The sequence below is a fragment of the Cladophialophora bantiana genome (genome assembly GCF_000835475.1).
Source record: "Cladophialophora bantiana CBS 173.52 unplaced genomic scaffold supercont1.4, whole genome shotgun sequence".
NCBI classification, from domain to species: domain Eukaryota; kingdom Fungi; phylum Ascomycota; class Eurotiomycetes; order Chaetothyriales; family Herpotrichiellaceae; genus Cladophialophora; species Cladophialophora bantiana.
Window position 1 is genome coordinate 907,524 of NW_015971578.1, and position 20,011 is coordinate 927,534.

At 52.7% G+C, this 20,011-nt stretch overlaps 5 protein-coding genes across 5 annotated transcripts; 4 read left to right on the forward strand and 1 right to left on the reverse strand.

The window, feature by feature from the left end:
• Positions 1-6,398: 6,398 nt before the first annotated feature.
• Z519_03112 (uncharacterized protein) lies at positions 6,399-9,044 on the reverse strand (the record flags this gene model as incomplete). The annotated part of the gene is made up of 1 exon (XM_016760865.1): positions 6,399-9,044. The coding sequence occupies one exon, from the start codon at positions 9,042-9,044 to the stop codon at positions 6,399-6,401; it is 2,646 nt and encodes an 881-aa protein (XP_016622715.1).
• Positions 9,045-10,234: 1,190 nt separating this feature from the next.
• Positions 10,235-11,638, forward strand: Z519_03113 (uncharacterized protein; the record flags this gene model as incomplete). The annotated part of the gene is made up of 1 exon (XM_016760866.1): positions 10,235-11,638. One exon carries the CDS (start codon positions 10,235-10,237, stop codon positions 11,636-11,638), a length of 1,404 nt encoding a protein of 467 aa, XP_016622716.1.
• Positions 11,639-12,227: 589 nt separating this feature from the next.
• Positions 12,228-12,686, forward strand: Z519_03114 (uncharacterized protein; the record flags this gene model as incomplete). The annotated part of the gene is made up of 1 exon (XM_016760867.1): positions 12,228-12,686. One exon carries the CDS (start codon positions 12,228-12,230, stop codon positions 12,684-12,686), a length of 459 nt encoding a protein of 152 aa, XP_016622717.1.
• A 1,397-nt stretch (positions 12,687-14,083) lies between these two features.
• On the forward strand, positions 14,084-15,298 carry Z519_03115 (uncharacterized protein; the record flags this gene model as incomplete). Its single annotated transcript, XM_016760868.1, has 1 exon — positions 14,084-15,298. One exon carries the CDS (start codon positions 14,084-14,086, stop codon positions 15,296-15,298), a length of 1,215 nt encoding a protein of 404 aa, XP_016622718.1.
• A 2,719-nt stretch (positions 15,299-18,017) lies between these two features.
• On the forward strand, positions 18,018-19,704 carry Z519_03116 (uncharacterized protein; the record flags this gene model as incomplete). Its single annotated transcript, XM_016760869.1, has 5 exons — positions 18,018-18,300; positions 18,359-18,660; positions 18,710-18,833; positions 18,890-18,923; positions 19,005-19,704. The coding sequence occupies 5 exons, from the start codon at positions 18,018-18,020 to the stop codon at positions 19,702-19,704; spliced, it is 1,443 nt and encodes a 480-aa protein (XP_016622719.1).
• Between the last annotated feature and the right edge of the window lie 307 nt (positions 19,705-20,011).

A 20,011-nucleotide genomic window follows, 5' to 3' on the forward strand; every position in this document is an offset into this window, starting at 1 on the left:
AGTGTGAGTGGGTGAAGTCATGAGTCCCGAGTTCCCCTCCCCCCAAGCACCACAGGCACCAAGCACTCCCTACTTGGTACTTGTAGGTAGAGCAGTCCTCCATCCAGGTAAGTACCTGCCCAAGTAAGTGGTGATGACAGCTGAGTGGCATGACTGATGCCCGCTTGCCCCTCTACCCGCCCGTAAAGTACCATCCCTGTCACCTGCCTGCCGCGCTTCCCTCCCTCGCCGCTCGCTTCATGCTTGTTGTCATCAATTGTCATGTCGATGCTGCCGGTCTTCGCTAACACTCCCATCGCCCCTGCTCCCGCTACCTATTCTTGTTTTCATGCCCTTATCTCCATCTCAGTCGCCGCGCCATTTTCCTTCAGCCCTTTCACACCAAGCGTTACGCTAAGGCCCAAAGCTGCCATGGATTCCTTGGCCTCGAGGGTTGATGGCGTCTACTCGTACGGTACTCGATACAGCCTCACAGCAGCTCAAACTGATCCACCACCTTGCTAAACAAGTGTCGTTCGCGGTTCCCTTTGGGGTAAATGCTCCTGAAGCTTGGTTGATACGGTCGTTTCTGCCCTGATTCTCTTCTTCTTCTGCTGCTGCTGCTGCTTTTGTCACAGGACGTCGTCTTTGCCGTGCGTTCCAGCGCCGTGGAAACCTGCTATCCACCACTCCTCACCGCGCCAGTGGCGAGCGATACTATTGCCCCTTCTCCGGGAGAAATAATAATGCCGGCGATATTTTTGCCTTCTGTGGTTTAGGGTGATGGAATTCACTAGGCTGGCGGACTCTACACGCGGCCAGATCACGCAAATATCCAAATTCCGTGCCTCAGCCTTTTGAAGATCGTGCCAGTACCACTCTGTGCACTGTGCACTGTGCACTACCACCATTACCTCCTTCCAAAGTGCAAAAGACGCCATCAGCGACGTCAGCCATCGAGTCCGCCGCTCCGTCAATGTTGTAGCGCGACAAGATTGCCGAGACCAAAGATTAGCGCCCAAACGCATTTCCACACCTGCGTGGGTGAATGCCACGACACAGTTCGACTTGCCACTCGTGTTCTACAGTCAGCTCAACATGCCAACCGACATCGGCTTGCGCACTGGGAACATGTGTTTTTCCGGATCTGCCAGATGAACTCCGTATCTTGAGAAAAGCCTCTCGTGTAATCGATGGCTACCTTCTCATACCAGGTGTGGAGACATTTGCATATCATAACTTTTACCCCTTCCAGCAACTGTGCCCAAGTCACTCCTCTTTCCGACCAGCAAGAGGAGGTAACGTTCAATGGACTGCCAACAATGCAACCAGAGCAATGGATCGTCTTCTGATCTCGGCAAAACTGCACTACTTTCAGCCCTGTCCCGCACCTACGGTCCTTCATTCGCAAAGCTGGGCGGCCATTCCTGATCCTGCAGAGTCTGCGCCACAACGCGGTGGCTGTCAATGACGGAGAGAGGAGAAACAGCCACAAAGGATCGCGTCAGGACGTCCGTACGGAGTATCAAGTACATACAATGGGGGCTGCCGGGATATGTCCAAGAATCCGACCTCATCCTTCAGGCTTGGCACGCTCCTGGTGCCACAGGTTGCGGTATTATCAATCTCAGGTGTCAAGATTAAGCTACGGAAAGTGAGAGTCTCGCTCCTGAACGGTGAGCCGATATATTTAGTCATTTCTGGAACGATTGTGACTTGCACATGTGATTCCATTCAACTCCATCCAGCTCCACTAGGGAAGAGTCGATCCCTGTCTGAGCTCGATCCTTCGCTTCAGGTCTGAACCCAATTTTTAGGCGCCTGTCCCGTCTCTCGTCTTCTCCGCCGAGTCATTCTCGACCTTTCGTGATTTCGCCCCAAGTCAAGCGACTCAAAGCATCCGCGGACCGGTCGTTGAAATGGGTTTCGACCACCAGGGTTGGGATCGTTCGAATCACCGTCCGCCGAGCGTCCAGCTAACAGCCCGACATTACATGTTGTATTACGACCATGCTGGAGCAATCTGTGGAGCGAATTGAAATGAAAATCCTCAATGGATGAACATGCAATGCGTCGGTCTGCATCTCCATCACCCACCACCGTGCCCACCTTATTGCGAAGTGCTTACGAGATGGGCGCCGACGGCCTGAATCACGAGGCCCTCGCAACCGGCGCTCCACAGACTTTGTTCAGTGGAAATGTTTCCACATTGGCAGCGAGGACTGCCTTTATTTCGGTCATACGGGACGGTTAGTAGGGCTATTCTCGGTTCAGAATATACCGACGAACTAGCACGATTTGGCCAAAAAATTACCAGATTAGGACGCGATGCATTAGAGCTGTTACGACTAAGACGCCCACCGCCTTTGGGTGCCAGTATTCCGCCCTCCCCGCTGTTGACTAGTTCAATTTGAAGTGTGTGCTTTGGGTCCAATCCCCGGTTGGCAGGAGTTTTAATCATCATGTCAAAAGAACCAGTCCTTGAACCCCCTGAGACCTGCTTCCTGAAAAGAGCCGCCCCAATCCCTCTACCAGCCGTCTGAATGGTGCCTTGACTTCCGGACGCACCGCAGGACGATCATCTTGTCCGCCGTTCTCGTTCCGACTATCAAGTTTTTCAGGAGGAGCTGGGGACAATCCCATCGGAGATGTCTTGGTTCGCTACTTCACGCTGTGCAACTGATCAAACCATGTCCTCCACTAGGGGCCAAAAGATTTCCCTTTCAAGTTCTGGTGGAATGCATTCCTATTCGTGAAGTCAAACAAAAGACTGCAGTGTCCACGGGACGTTTTGAATGACAGTGGAGCAGAAGACTACATATTGAGGACTGCTGAAAATCTGTCCTTCACTTGTATCGAGCTCAATAGACCCCCATCATTGTCAGGGGAAGCCATGACCAATGTGTGGCATACAATGTCCAGATGCTCCACACGCCAGAGCAGTATGCCTAGGAAGTTTCGACAACTATCATATGTTCAATGTCTTCCAAAATCTCACGGTCGAGTATCGCGACTCCTCCCCATTGGATCGAGTGCATTCAAAGAGTGGAGCTTCTCACAATTAGTCAGGCATTACATCAGGACCGGTCACCAGCATACAGGGTGGCATGGCTTTCAGTCTTTTCAATTTCTGAAACGGCCTTGATGATCGTATTCCATTAACGTATGGCGGCTAGAATTGACGGGTGGCTACGGCAAACATTGCGGTGGCCGGTGGGAGAAGAATTTGCGTTCGATTATGAGAACGAATTTTCTTGCACGGGATCGTGCTCTCTCCGTCACCGCGAATGGCGATTAGCCCAGCGGCTCCCTTTGATTCAATCTGCAGAGAACAGATGGACTCGAAAATGTATATCCGGGCAATAACAAAGTCTCTCGAAACGATATGGTCCAGAAACTGTGCTGTTGCCCTGCAGTGTGGCTCAATTCATCTTGGCTCAGTTGTAGGACCTTCTAACCGGGTTTCGCGGAGGATAATTCAACAATCTGGAGAACGGGTGTCTTTGGGAAGGACGGAAGTCACTCTGGAGAGGAAAAGAGGATCGACCTCTAATTGCTGCTCCCTCCTCTCCGCAGCGTGTGTTTCCCCCATATACATGTCAACAGAAGTTCCTCCTGTCACAGTTCTCTCTGCCTCCGGATCCTCGATTGTTGCCCCGTTGCCGTGGAAGCTTCAATTAAATGGACAACACATCGCAATTACGATATCAGGAAATTGGAATCATGACGACGTCGAGTCTTCTTCATGCTTACGTCTTCCAGCCCTTTTCCAACAGCGGAAGCGGAGAGGGAACAGAGAGAAGTAAAAAAGGAAGAGGAAAAAAAAAGGAAGCGACAGCTTGTCAAAGAGCCTAGGCCACGCAGTCTCGAACACATGGCTTTTCCCACGCGTCGTCTCACGACCCCTTCGGCCGGCACGCCGCCGTCCCAACAACTTGATGAGATTCGGTCCCCACGATTCCAGTCAATCTGCAACTCGGAGGCGACGAAGGACCCTCCTCGGATATTCCAAAGAAACTCCTTAATTGCATAGCCTGGCAGTTACATGGGACACGAGAATGTACCAGCATCAGCTGGGATGCCTGGGATTTCAACTGTGCTCCACGGTCTAGTTCCCCAAATCCGCCTTTTTCGTCCTGATCTTTTCTAACTTCACCAGGATCAAAATATCCACAACATTGTCCCTTTGGGTATGTTTAGACTTTCTTGTTTTCGGCACCGGCCGACAACCCCTGGGCCGGCCATATGCCGCACTTGGCCCTGCCTGTTTGTCTTTTCATAACTGCCGCTTCTTCGCCCCATCTGCCAGGATGGATACCACGCATGAACGATTCATAAGAGAAGGAACTGCGACAACGATGACGACAACGACTACGACAATCGGGGCTGCCGCTGCCTCCGCCCAGGAAATCAGGACCCGGATCAACATCCCAAAAGATATTTTGCAGAAGAATCCCAAATGATTCGAGGCATTGTTGCTTTGCCCAAGTATTTGGATTTTGGGGTTGGGCCACGGCTCGCTGTCGTCGCAAATTGCTGGCTGGTTGATGTCTCGCATAGGCGACGCCACCGGACAAATGACCGAGATTGATTTCCGCTCCGAAGGCGTACCGGTTTGTATGTGAACTAGGCATATTTTTGTTCCCCGGGCATTTGAGACTTACGTAGTCATCGAGGAATGGCTGAGATAAGAAAGTCTCCATATCCCAACGGGGATCCGGCGGTACACAGAACTCCGTACATAGAGTGAGTCCGTGTGTGTAAGTAGCGTTGGTAGGTGTTGATCGTTAGTTTCTTACGAGTACAGGCTGTTGCTCGTACTATGAGTATAGCAGTTAGGACCATCCGATCCAGTTAAGGACACGGCATGCAAGGATCCCCAAGCTTAGGGGCCTCGTATTTTTTTTTTCTCTAGTTTTTGGCATTTGCTCAAAGAGATCGTGGTTGTGGCTCTTCTCAGCCTTGCCGGCCAAATCCCTATGTGTCTACCAATCACCGCCCCCTTGCTCTTCGCCCTTGCGAGTTCGATGTAGCTGACGCACTGACCAAATAGCTAACAGCTCGATTGCATGTACGACGTGTCGTGTGCAGAACCCGCGTAGCATGTGCATACATCTACAGCCCCGGCTCTCCTGATCGGCCGAGTGGCGGCTGTGCGCCGTGGTGCCCTTGGGGGCCCTCCGAGGACCCGGGCCCTCGTGCGATTAAGTACTGTACATGCTTATGTATGTGGATACTTGTACCGCGCATACTGATGTATTATTGAGTACGGAGGTGCCGAGTGTATATATGCACGGAATACGCACCCCCAATAAATACGCAAATACCCCGTACATCCTGATATGTGGCGGCGGCGGTGGTGGTGTGGAGGATATTTTAGCTACATGTCTATGCGTAAATTTACGCGCAACTACCTTGTACCATCAAGGAAAATAACGATCCCCCCCCCAAAAACAAACCCGTCTGGCCACCTCATTCAGTCAGGCACTCAATTTGTTTAACTATTGCCTAGTCACGTACATAGCATACACTCGCGCAGTCTGAATATCTACGGGATCATCGCCAGCCTCGTCGATTTGACTTGTTTGCGTTTGTATGTCCTCCTTCTACTCTGTGTCTCCGTATTTGGTTCCTCCTCGCGGGTCCCTCGCACATACTCTCGATTTCGGTCTCCGTGCCCGTCCTCGTGTCCGTTCTCGCACCGGCCGTTCGTGCTTGTGCTCGTGCTTGTGCTCGCTTCTTACAGTCAAAAGCTTCCTTGTCGCCGATTAGATCGTGCTGCTTTGTGCTACGTACCTAAATGTTATAGTGCGTTGTCTGTACGAGGGGCTCCGTTTGACAGTAAACAAACGAACGAGCCACACTAGAACATCATCTCAATTCTCCTCTCTCAACTCCGCGGGGAACAGCTAGCGTGCTCGGACGAGGACATTCGAGAGCACGACGGACATACATATAAATAGATGGAGTTACAACCCTCATAGTTCGTGATCCCGGTCTTTGCTGCTGGTGCTGCTTAGGTGTCATTGTCGTGGCTGTTGTCGTGTACAAAGGTCGATCAGTTTTACGGGTTCACATACTCAGTACTTACCCAGGACGTCCCAACTGCGCAATCCTCGACATATTTATTGTTGTTGTAGCTCTTGTGCGAAAGTAGAATTGAAAGTGCCGTCGTTTGTTTTGGTCGGACTTGGTGCTACGTACTATATAAGAAATATTGTACTTGTTCGCATGGGGTTCTGGGTTTTTATTGTGTGACGCTGTTGTCGGCACGTTGTCGCAGGTCATGGTCGAAGTCGAATTCCCCCATCCAATTCATCCATCGTAGTTCCATCCAACACGCCTCCTTCCGTTCCCTCCTTTTTCCCAGTTGCAGATTCACGGACCGTTAGCATTCTCTGAATTTCGTTTCAGTCGTATTATAACCGTCCGTGCCTCGCCTTAAAAATCGAAATCTTGTCATCATAGAATAGAATCTCTCTCAACCTCCAGGTCGGTTTCAGTCCACCAGAACCACCGGTTTCTCCTCCGTCTTCGCTGCCGTCCTCATCATCCGTCATGTCATTCCCACCGTCTGAGACGGCATCGAAGTCGCTGTCATCGTTTACGCCTCCACCTTCGCCAGTGTCACCTGCTTCGTCATCGTGAGAGTCGGGGTCGTGATGATTCTGTGGGTGATTGGGATTAGGAGCCGTGGTTTCGCCATCTGGTCCAATATCGTCTCCCGGATGATCCCCGCTGCTTGTTCCTGAGTGGGATCCCTTGCGGGTACTCGCATACTCCAATATCTCGAAACACTGGCTCTGGATTCCGAGATAGCATAGTTCAAGCTCTGGCTTCAAGGCAACGATATCAAGAACTTGCAATGCTGCTTCGCGAGAATGGACTGTGCCATTGACATGTTCGGCGATATGTGGGATGTGCAAAGAGCGCAGAGTCGTCGCGTTCGGCAACCGCCTAAGGAAATAGTGCCAGTCCTTGTAATCAATTGACATGCTGAGCTCTCGCAGTTTCATTTTCCCGCTCGTGATGCAAGTGATGAGCTCACGGTTGCACACCCATCTCCTCCAGTTGGTGCTGGGGCGGTCTGGGTCGTCGGTCCTGAGTGTGCTGTCGATGAGGAGCTTAGTCAGGCTAGAACGATGCCGTCGGATTGCGTTTTTGTAAATCACCTCGATAGATACTGGGGATTTGTAGGCCGTGTTCTCCTGCAGAAAAAGCCACTCGAGGCTGTCCGGCGCCAGAGTGTCTTTGATGAACGCAAGCAACGATAAAGACACCATGTCAGTGTGTAATCGCTTCAGCCGCAGCGGATAATCGGACGAGGCCGATGCAGGAGTCGGCGGTGTGCTCGTTTGCGACCGAAGCAACATGCTCGACATTCCATTTGATGAAATCCTGAATGGCGTTGATGACACCCTCCTGCGGCTTGTGGGAGTAAACCGTTTTCGAAGCGCTTTCCACAATTGATCGTGGTTTCGACAACCTAGGAGAGTTAAAGTCGTTAGTCGTGACCAGTCAATGGCTTTTGAAAGCACCGCTATTGACAGGTAGACCCGTTCCAATTCGAGCGTTTCCAATTGCAGTTTTCGCGCTGGACGGCCTTCCTTATGAGAGTCTTGAAACGTGTCGTTGGCGTTGCGAATCTTGTTTTGGTTTGGGACGGGCGACTGGTCGCCTAGTGATCGTTGCTTCGTGGTTGAGGCAGGAACCGCCTCGGAATTGTCATCCTGGATACTGTGAGCAGACAGCAGAGTACCCAAATAATTCAATTCTGAAGTGCTGACTGAGCCTTCGAGATCTTCCTCTCTCTCTTGTTCTCGAGACATATCAGTAATCGCAACGTCTTGAACTGGATCCCGCTGAGAGTCAAGAATCGAGGACGATTGATTCTGTGCATAATGAGAGAAAGCATCACAGAATCGATGTACCAGGATACCAAGAAGACCTCCCGGCCGTGGAGTCTGCTCAGTCATCCCAGGAATAAGAGGAGGCAGAGCTGCTCGATCTTCTGCGGGCCTTGCCCATATGTCGAACTGGGCGTGAGAAGCTATGCCTACGCGGAGCTCCTGGAGTTTCCCTAAAGATCTCTCGATGAGAACGCTCATTTCCTCTGCATAGGGTAGTTCGTCAATATCGAGCACGCTTAAACTCTTGAGAGGCGGCAGGATCGAAAATGTTGGAAACTCGACCCGAGGATATGGTGGGATCTGAAAGAGAGAGTTGGCAGAACCCGCCAGAATTGAAGGCAAATTGGAAGTCTGTGGCCCTGGAATAGACCCGGGCGGTGGAGGAGAGGCCAAAGGCCCCTGGTCTTGATTGTCATGCCAGCGAACCCAGACTCGTTCGAGGCGACATTCTTGTCCGTCATCGCGGTTGCCGAGCGAAGCCAGAGCCATCCACACATCTCGAAGCACACCTGTGGGCATGTCCCAAATGAAAGCCTCGAGATTTCGCATCCTACCCACCGCCAGTGCGACCAAAGTCCCCAGCATCTTCCCTCCCTCTTTTGTGATGAGGTATTCCTGAACCCATTCGGCAGGCCCATTTCCCAAACTGAATTTCCGAGTATACTGAGCAAAATGGTTGCCGCGCCGAATCTTTTTGGGTCGATTCAGCGTCGTTGGAACCATCTGATTTTGGTGACCGCAGTTCTGACAATGATGTTGATTTTGCTGCTGGTACGGAGCTTCGCCAAAAACGTCTTGCGCCATGACTAGAGTTGCCAACCCGTAGGTCAGGGCATCAACGCCCATGCGATTCTCAAATGTGGCATTGGCATCCGGCCAGACAATATCAAAGCGGGCATAAATATGAGGGATGACCAGGGCGTGGAGGGCTGAATGAGTCAAAGCGAGGGACGTCAGGTCGTTTGTGTGCGTCAGCTCTCGGAGAATGGCTTGCAAGATATCGACAGGCAAATCTAGCAGACGTAAAGGTTCTTTTTGCGCTGTAATGGCATCCCACTCTTGTTTCTTTCCCTGAAGATGCTTCGCCAAAAGAGTCTCGGCGCCTTTCGCCCTTGACTTGGTCGGCATCTCCTCGATCTCCACAGTCGCTTCCATTTTGAAGTAATCTTGGACACGCAATGGAATCTGGGGATTCAACGGACTGCGTGGTGGGCCTGAGAGGGCGGTTTGTAAAGTATGCGAACAGGCTCAGAGCATAAGCCCTGAGCCGGACAGAATCCTGTATTAGCTGACCATGGAGGTGTCACTGACGGCAGGATATGAGTGGAGGAGGGGATGACAGGTGAAGCGACGGTAAGTGAGTGAAGAAAGGTGCCAGATTGCACAGTGACAGTCGACAGGTCGTGGTCTGAAGAGGTTTTCAGGCGCAGGCTGAGGTTGCGATGCGGTGGTAGCGGTGGTGATGGTGGGTTGGACAGTGCTGAAGCACCGCAATGATTTGAGATGCGCCAATTGCCAATTGCACGGCAAAACGGTTACTGCAGGGGACTCGAATTGTGTTGGCTGGGAGGGATGGCGCACTAGTGCCAACTGAGGTTAGCTCTCCCAGCAAACCACTTTACGCGGTCGCGTGAAGGTTAGCCGGCTCGCGTCGGCATTTGGAAGGCAGGTGGCCCGGGTCTCCATTTCCTCGCCTCGTCGTCCCGCATTTTGATTTCCCACGGGCAAGCCTAACAAGACCAACTCTCCATACCTCGTACCCTGTATCTAATAGGCGCCATAGGTGGCTTGGTAAGTAAGGAGCCCCTACCTATAGCTGTTGGGCGACAGGTACCTACATGCACGGAGTGCTCTAGACACACGGACAAGCTGGACAGGCTAGTGGGCACCGTTCTACAGGGCAAGACTGTTCTCTTTCTCGTCTTTGGCTGCTTTGTCCCTTCCTTCCCCGTTTGAGCCCCCAGTGAATTATGTTTTCGATTGCTTGTCACTCCGTACTCCGAATGATATTTATTTTCCGAAACACCCCCCTCCTGTAAAACGTCACTTTTTGTTTTTCACTTCCCCTTCCAAGTCTCCCATCTCCAATCTTCACTGTCTCTCCCTCTTCTCAGTCATTCGATCAGCTCATATCACCCCACATTCGTTCTCTTCGTGCTAGCCAGTGAGGACTTCGGCTCGATAGCCGCTTGTTAACCTAGTCCAGGCCTCATCTTCGCGGCAATTTCGCATCTGCGACCGCCAAACGCCGCTGCCCAACTGCCCCTCACTATCCTCTTACTCCTCCTGCGGCTCCTCCTCTACCACTCGCCTGTGTAACATCTCATCCATTACACTACATCAAGATGGACAAGTGCCCAGACGAGGTGCTCGTCAAAATCTGCGCTCATATGGACTTTCCGAGCCTGGCAAATCTGCGACTGCTCAACAAGCGGCTGGCCGAAGTCGGAGCCGAAGCGTTGGTCAAGAGAGTGCGCTTTCACTGCACCGAGGACTCCCTTAAACGTCTGCATGCCATATCACGCCACCATGTCTTCGCCAAATACGTCGACACTGTCGTTTTCGAAGGCAATCTCTTAGCCAGTGTCCACTGTGTTCATACCTACCAAAACCACTATGAGCTCGAGCATCACCAAATGGAGCGACCAGCACAGCCTCGCAAAGGTGCCACCGACCGCGAGAGGAGACTCTACGAGCGAAACATGGCCAAGTTCAACCGCGAGATTGAGACAAAGTTCAAGCGCTATCTAGATCTGTATAACAAACAACAGAAAGTCCTCCAGTCCACCGCCTATGCCGACTTCATTTCGTCGAGCATGACCTCTTTCCCAAAACTGAACAAGCTTGTCCTTTCCACTGTCGGCCGCTGCAAGCATGTTCTCTCTGGAAGATTCCTCGAGTCGTTTACTGCCGACTGTGCTATGCCAATCGAACAAGATACCAGTTTCACCAAAGACCAGCTGAGTCATCTACTCTTCCCGCGAGGTCAACCGCTCACCCATCTCGGCACGCTGGAAGTCCACGTCTTGAGCCCCAAATTCTTCACTGGTTTCGTGCCGGCTGACATGATCTGTCGCGCCTTCCAGAACCTCAAAGTCATCGACCTGAACTTCCGTCTGGAGAAAGATGACCGGATCAGTTTGGATATTATGACAGCGAGGCGCTGTTACGACGATTTTACCAAAAATGGATGTCTTCGGGCGGCACTCTCGGCTGCGCGTGATTTGGAACAGCTCACAATCAACTTTGATGATTACGGCTACTATGGGCCAGTGACCAGCCTTGAGACCATTCTCGGCTCAAACACTTGGCCACATCTCAGTGTGTTGAATGTGGATTGCATGACGACGACTGAGGACTATTTTTTGCGCACTCTGGAAGGTCTGCCGTGTCTCCGTGATTTGCGAATGGGTTTCATGACTCTCGAAGAAGGTTCGTGGCCAGATGCCACGAGGCGGATGCGGAAGGATTTGAACTTGAGCATCTTCATGGCATGTGGTATTCTCGAGGACCCAGACCAAATGTACCCGATGCATCTTCTTGACACCGAAGCGTACGTGGAAGATCACCACCATTTCACATTGAGCGACGCTCTTGCACTCTACGTCACGGACGAATTCGGCATTCCCGAAGAGGAGGATTACCATCCATTGCTCGACGACGATTTCAACGATGAAGAGACTTTGCGGGAGGAATACGGTCCATTCGCCGACGACGACGACCTATCGGATATGGACTGCAGTGACTAGGCCCGACGAGCAGCCCGCTCCTTCTTGACCCATTTTCGTGCATGATTACGAGCTTACGACCTCTTCGCAACCACGTGTACAATATTCAGACCTACATTTTACGAGAGAGACGGTCGACCGCAGATACCCCCGTGAGCTTCCCTTGTCCAATCATTTTCGGTTCCAAAGACTTTTTACTGTTCAGGCTAGAAGCCACCCGTTTTATTATTACGCTTTGATTGGGGAGGCCGGCTGAGGCTTTTGTGGGACGGACAGAACAAAGTGGTGTCGAATCGGCTATTCCATATGTATCCCTAGTGAGAGCAGTAGCAGATAGTTGCTGCGAGATTTCCAGGTCCCCGGAAGGACTTGAAGACCTTGTAATTAGAAACGTACCCTCTGTACGGAGTAATCATCAATATTTTCCAACCAGGGGTCCAGCCTTGTGGGTTTTGTCGTCTGAAGCACCGGCTAATCATCGGTCCTTGAGGGCCCTGGTCGCCTAAGTACTCTTCTGCGCATTGCTGCGTCCACTAAGACGATTTTTGTTGAATAGCTCCCACATCCCCGAGGGAAAGGGAGCCCAGATCTCACAATCCCTTCTTTTACCATGCGGGCAAGTCTTCGTTTATTTGCGGCTCCTGTTAGTCCATCATTACGGCCAGGCCAACGAGCACAAGCTCTGGCTTTACTCCCTCCCATCCCGCTCTATCGTCGTCTCCTGCGCATTCACCGCAAGAGGCTCAACCCCGAAGAACGCCTGTTTGGCGACACCTACCTCAAGGCAGAGTTCCGGAGACACAAAGACATTGACAATCCATTGCACATTGTCGGATTTCTGACGGAATGGCAGCAATATGGCCAACAGATTGAAGGGGATGACTGGAAGGATCAAAAAATTGACCCTGCATTGTTGGATAAATTGAGCGACCAACAAGTTGGACAGATGTATGAGCTTATGCTGGCGATCCAGAGGAGAGGGAGAGAGAGCGTGGATGAGGAAGAGGAGGGAGGGATTTTGAGGGCGATTGACGAGGCTAAAGGCTCAGGAACGAGCAAGGCATCATGACGAGTCTGGCCGAGTTTGGACGTGTGTTTGGCAAGGGCCCGGCGGAGACTCAGTGCCATTGCACTTTGCTATCACTAGCACGGTTTCCAAACAAGGAGGACGCCATTGCGAACGACGGTCTCTGACCGCAGGTGGCATCTCTTGTCACTAACCCAATCCCGGTCAACTCAATGAACAAACAGCATTGTTACAGAAGGTGGTGTCGCGTCAGTATTAGCTTCTATTTGAGCCGGCTCCCAGGAACTCATCCTACTATCGAGACGAGAATTCTTGCTACACTCGGTCTCTCGGAGGACGAAACACGACTTCGTCAAACCCACATGTTCCTCCTACCTTGCCTACCTGTCAAAACACAAAGAACCGCAAGATGTGCAAAACCGAAGCCTTCAAATCTCACACCTGCCCTCATCATTGGATGAGCATCGTCAAACCATGTGGGCCGGAAGCATCTTTCAAGAATCAGACGCACCAATACAAACCTGCGAGAAGTGCGTGGAAAAGAATGGTGCAGCCAGAATACATTTCTGCGCCGGCCGACAGCTGTCCGAACTGCGATCTGAAAGGAGACTACGACGCGGACAAGACCCGGATCATTCTGAAGAAACCATGGGAGGCAGGCAATCTGGGCAATGGATACAACATGACGGATGGACATGGGAGGGTGTTGCCAGTGTATCACTACCGAGGACATTTGCCGCCAGGGTCAACCTATCCTTCGTCTGGGCCTACGAGGGTCTCGATGGCTCATCCGGATGGACAGTGGCAGCAGGCTGGATGTTGCGTCGTGATGTGAGCGGCGTTACTCACTGAGAGAGGGAGATGCTTCAGCGTCACTCTTTCCTTACCTGTGTCATACAGTTTTCACTTTTGTGACCAGCGTGAAGGGTGCAAAGGGAGTTTTGGACAGATAGAATGAGCTCTCGAGGCCCTGCTATCACACGGGATTCCCCTACAACGTCTGCAGATTCTCCATCGCCTACGAGGGACTCTGAACCCCTTTCTATCCCCTGACCAATGTCCACGGAACACTTTCCGCCTGAGGTGATTGCAGCGGACATGACCAACTCTCCATCGTTTTCAAAGACTTCTGATCACGCAATTGCCCCTCTCGATTGGATCAACGTGAACCCCTCGCACGCGACCCTTTGCACATCCAACCCCCCGATAGCGTTCGTGCACTCGGAGATGCCCTGTGCGTTGTGGTACAATCATAGCATGGGAATTCGCTATACTTGGACGGCATGAGGTCAACAGGGGCAATCGCGACAAGAGGCTAAGAGATTCGAAGCCACCGAGATGTTTTTTTTTCCCTGGCTCTTTCTATCCTCATTTCCTTTTCCCCAGCTGGGAAACAACCACCTGTAAGGAAAGTTTTTACGAGGAATATTCAGACCACAATGGCTCCCATCGCCGTTGAATCGTCTCACGCTCCTCCAACACTGCCCTCCAAGCCCAAGCCGGTTGACTTATCTGTCTTTCCCGATGGTTTCAAAACATCCGGCCAACATCCTCCGCTCTACGACAAGCTGTACCCGTACTCTGCATTTCCAAAGTCCATCTCCGGTCCCACGGTCTGGTCAAACGAAGACTATGCCTCGCACCCCGAAACATGGACTCATGTCTTCTCAGACTCTGAGATTCATGAACTCTCGGCCGCGGCGGACAGCTTCATGGCCCAAGGCCTGCCCCTGACGGGGATCAACCCGTCCAACTTCCCGCTCCCGACCATGTCGTCCGCGCTGAAGTCGATGCGCAACGAACTCCTCAACGGCAAGGGTTTCATCCTCTACAAGGGCTTCCCCGTCCAGGAATGGGGCTTGCACAAGTCCGCGGTCGCGTACATGGGCCTGGGCACCTACATTGGCTACCCGGTCTCCCAGAACGGCCGGGGCCACATACTGGGCCACGTCAAGGACCTGGGCGAGGACAGCACGCAGATCGACAAGGTGCGGATCTACAGGACCAACGCGCGCCAGTTCTTCCACGCCGACGACTCAGACGTGGTTGGCCTGCTCTGCATCGCCCGCGCCGAGGAAGGCGGCGAGTCGGACGTGGCGTGCGTCCACCACGTGTGGAACATCCTGCAGGCCGAGTACCCGGACGTGGCGGAGCTGTTGACCCAGCCGGTGTGGTACTTTGATCGCAAGGGCGAGGTGTCGCAGGGCGAAGAGCCCTATATCCGCACCAGCGTCTTCTACCTGGAGACGCCCGAGGATGGGAAGGAGCAGAGGGTCTACTGCAAATGGGACCCGTACTACGTCCGCAGCCTGACCCGGTTCTCAGACAAGGGCATCATCCCGGCCTTGTCGGCGGCCCAGGTGCACGCGCTCGAGACGCTCGAGAACGTGTGCCAGCGCGTCAAGCTACACATGATCCTCGAGGTCGGCGACATCCAGTTCCTCTCAAACTGCCACATCTTGCATGCCCGCACCGCCTACAGGGACTACGGCCCGGACAGCGGCATGCCGCGCAGGCATCTCATGCGATTGTGGTTGAGTACCCCCGTCAGTGAGGGAGGGTGGCGGCTTCCGTTCCACGACGTGGACGAGAGGAAGAGGGGAGGCATTCAGGTGAACGACACGAGGCCGGTGGCGAGACTGGATGCCGATTGAATTCTGTCCCGCTCTGATTGTGCGCAAGAGGACGAGTTTTGAGGTGGGAGGAGAGATGCTTGCGGGAAAAGACTGGATAGACAAACTAGGATAAGATACATTCATTTCCCGACTCTCGTTCGACTGCCCTCTCTCTCACACACACTCCCTTATACTTTTGGCTCAATCCTTCACTGCCTGAACAAGCCCTCGTGTGTAAAGACGTCCACCTTCCTTGATATAGACTTGAGGTTCTCGAAGAGTGCCGCTCCCGTTTCCGACTCGGCCTCCCTCACTCTGATATCCCGAACATATTTCCGTGAGTGCGGGCCCGGCGTCCCTCTCAAGTAACATGTAGCCCTGGTTTTGCGGAGAGAGAAGAATGCGTAGGTTTCCATGCAAGCATGAACGAGCCGCGAGAGTTGGCCAGATTGGCCAAGGCGATCAACACAGACAACACTTGTGGGTGATTCAAGGGCAACCCCATCGTTTCCACTTTTGCGAAGAGAACCTGTCGCAACCGCCCAGCACTGGGACCCTTTCGAGAAGCTACTATAATTTCCCCAACTCAGACAGACCTGGGCCCTTTTTTCTTGGTTAGAAGAGACCCTTTGCGGGTGTGGTGGTGTGCTGCTCAAACGGCTAATTCAATCTCCGCAGATTTTGGTGACGATGGCAGGCACATCATGTCCCGCAAGCTCAAAGAGTGATCTGAGTCAAACAGCCGCTACTACCCCGGCTGGCCGGCCAGCTTTTCCTCCCTCGATGTAGGAGACGGGGTTGAGTTCAAAGATTAAGCAAATGTGAGGCATCCGCTGGTCCTCCCATGTACAGGGACGGGTCGACATGTGGCAGGACCAGAGTTGGACAAGAGCTCCCGAGTGGCCGGAATGAGTTCGGATAGCTTTAAAAGGACACGGTTTCCGGCCATCTGTGAGTAGAGACTATTTCGGGGAGAATGCTTGATTTGTCAAAAGCATGGAATCAAACAAACCCGCCATTGTGGAATCCGGCCCAACGTGCGATTGCCCTAAAGGGCTGAACAATGTATGGAGACGGAAGCTCCATGCTAACATTATGAATTCGACGCCGGCAAGCTCCCCCTGAGCTAAGCGTTACCGAATGTACTGGGGAGGAAGCTTGCGTGCGGCTTCTCTTCTCCGCGTTAATGCCTGTTGGTCGATGTGTGCCTGCATATCAGGGACCAACATCTGGTGCTACTCACCTCTATGCATGGCCTTCCACGCATCGAGCGCATGGCCCATCATGCCCAGGTTAGTTTCTACCATCTCCCATATCTGGTTGACTTGCCACTGCGGGAAATTCGTTAGCACGGCTGTAGGGAAATTATTCAGGTGCCATAGCTCTGGCTACCCTCCGCGAGAGAAGAGGTGGCCTGAGTTCACACTATTTTGTAAATCCGTGCCGCACGCCCGTGAATGCACTCTGGAAAGAATTCTAGGCAGCCTCCAAGGGGCCTCCGGAGGTGTAGTCCCCTCGCCGCAGCGGACCTCTATCACCAAGCCGCAGGAGATTGGGGCGAGCTCTCAGCAAGTGAGCAAGCTTATTGCCGCCTAAGGAGTCTGAAGCCGCGACTCGAGGATGTCTTGGAGAAAACAAACAGATGTCGTGGCTTGCTAGTTCTAATAGCTCAGCATGCGCGATGACAAAGGTGTCAGAGTAGGACCGAGGTCGAAAGAAGATTGATTGGTCCCTCCCTGTGTAGGGCGCCAAATGAAGATGCCCAGGAGGAAAGACCGGGGGGCCAACACTGGAGAAGTGGACGGGGGGTGTTGTCTCGACTGAGTAATGGGTTGCTGCGCCCGCTATACTGCGTCTGGGCAACCCAGGTCTTGACCAACGTCTTTCCCATGTTCTCGGGGGTCGCCAGTCGTGTGCATGCATCGACGCTTGACCGAGACGATAAGCGGAGATCATGTGCCCTTGTGGTTAATCATGATCGAGAATATTGTACTGTAGCTTGCCCGAGGTCCGCACATGGCCGAGCCGCCTACTCCTACCCAAACCGCACAAAGGGCCGTCCACTTCCCATTGGGGCTCTGGACAACGGCGCTGAGTTGGCGAATCGATTTCGGGGTTCGCGACCACTGTGGCCATGCTTCTTCAGCCCCATTTGGGGCTTGTCAGCCTCGATGAATTTGGGACTCTCCTGCCCTGGCTGGTGCTCCCGTGAGCAGTACCATAACCGCCCCTTGCAGCATGCATCCCATTCGAGGACGGTTCGCTTATTCAAAGACACTGGATGTTCTGCTCCTCCTTGGTCCGATGTCGTCGGCTTATGACATGCATGCTCATTGGCAATGGTTTAGGGGACGCACTAAGGGGCGTCCGTCGTGACTGCGCAAGACTGTTTCGACCGAGACACCCTGCATATTTTTCCAGACGGATTATCTTATTCCGGAGCTGGCGCTGGATAGAATCGCGATGCATTGACGCAAACAGATCAACCTTTTCTGATTCTACTCTTTTAGGAGGTGGTGGCCGATTGTGTGGTAGGCCTACCTCTTTCTAGGCCTCTTTCTTGAGCATACTTTGCCAATATCCCTGCCGCAAGAAGTCGAAGGCCCCAAGACACTCGGCAGTGGAGGAACCGGCCATGATTAGCGGACAATCAGCGCGGGTCTCCCGCACCTTTACTTCTCAGACTTGCATATATTGTTGTAAACGTCCGTCTAAGCTGGAAGGGAGCGTGGATAATCATGCCCGGGTCCATTGAAGGATGGATCACCCTGGCGACCTTGACAGAAGGCAAAGTCGAACAGTAAACCCATTATTTCCTGCACACCAGCAGCAAGAAGATGAGGAACAGCGGCCGCATCAGCGGCGGCAGGACCTTCACGGACAGCCTGCAGAACAACATCGACTACCGCTCCATCGCCGCAGGATCTCCCGGCCATCTGACAGTGAAGTTATTCGACTAGGGAATCCGGGGGCGCGGGACTTGTCGCATTCGCCTTTTCCCCTTCCAGGAAACAGTTTCGTCCAGCGTGCGATTCAGTTCTGTATGCATTCCATCTCCCGTCACACGAGCACGGCTAATGTTCTTTTTTTCCTTTCCAGGGGTGAAGCAGTATTCTCCGGCAACGGTTCAGCGTCCACATTTCGTTGGCCAGGGTCCGGATCTTGCCCTTCTGCGCGACTACATACCGTTCCTCATGAATGATCGTATGACCTTTTCAGCGCTTGTTGCTATGTCCTCCTTCAGCGCCAACATTGCTGCTACTGGTAGTCGCGACGCTCCATCAGAATCTCTCAGGTTCTATCAGTCTGCCGTTTCGCTGTTACGGGAGAGGTTGACCGATGAGTCGCAGCGGTCCAGTGATGCAATCATCGTGACTCTGGCAAACTTGTGCGCGTTTGAGGTGAGAATACGCTCTCCAGGGCTACAAGGGTCCCCGCATGTGTAATCAGCCCACTGATCTGCGTTGTCTGAGTCTGGGCCTGCAGGCCTTTTCGGGAAACTATGATGCAGTAGACATGCACACGCTGGGCATCAAACAGGTCGTTGCTCTTCGAGGCGGCACCAGCCAATTAGGTACCTTTCCTGACTACTCACCCGCTCTCTGCATGAATCAATCTGACAGGAAGCAGGTTTCGAGGGATTCCTGAAGACGGTGGCGACGGCGTAAGTCGTACTTTGGTTCTGACTTGACGTTGGGTCTGAAACGCATGACTAATCGGCCACGGATTGTTCCTTTGTCTCCAGGTGGCAGAACTTTTATGCAGCCCGACATTCCATCTCCCTGACCGACCGGCGCTTCTTTCCTGAAGACGGAAAATTCACCTACCCAGAACATCCCTTCGATCCCGACCTGTGCGACATCATTACAAGGTTTCGACCGGGCCTGACTGACATAGCCTTGTCTGGCTTGCTGAGTCATCAGATCATCAACCTGATCGCACATGTCAACAACTGGGTGCAAGAAGTGAACGCCTCTCTCCAAGAGTCGGATGTGTACAATTTGCATGAACTGTCCCAGAGTTCGCGCAATGTCACCTTATGCGGCGAGTTCCTGCACAAGCCGGGATTGACAATGGTCGAGCAACTTCTCGTTCTTGCCCTGACTGCATTCTGCTATTCCACAGATACGACACGATCCATGTTTTACCTGACAAATGCTTATCTGCAAATTCGTTGCAAGCACATGAGGACGCTGTATATTGAGGTGACGGGCAGAAATGAGGCATTTATGACCTGGGTCGCAACCATGCTTCTTGCCACATTCGAACCCGCATCACAGCCTTGGTTTCTGGGCCTATCAATCCTGCGAGCGCGCCCGACACTGCGAGACTGGCAGGCAAATGTCAGGATTTGCGAAGATTATTTCTGGAATGATGGCCTTTCATTGAGACTGGCCTCGAAGCTCGGTTATCTCAGGGGAACAGAGCGCCAGGGTCAGGGCTGATACCGTAGAAGTCCAAAGCATTCGTCTCTTGGAAGGTCTGAAGCTCCGACGCGACGACACCAGTTGACAACATGGGCGTACCTGATGGGTTGGAAAAGGGCAAAATGGCATTGCAACACCCACTCTCTTACCTGAGCTTCTCACATACGGGACCACTGGGATCGGAACAAACTTTCAGTTGATGAGCTCATGTGCAAAGGGCTATACTCCAAATTGCTATCACTATACGGATTCTCGAGGTGTGACCACTGGTATGCGGCACACCGAGACGGAACGCAACCTTTCACTTCTTGACAGATGGTTTGGC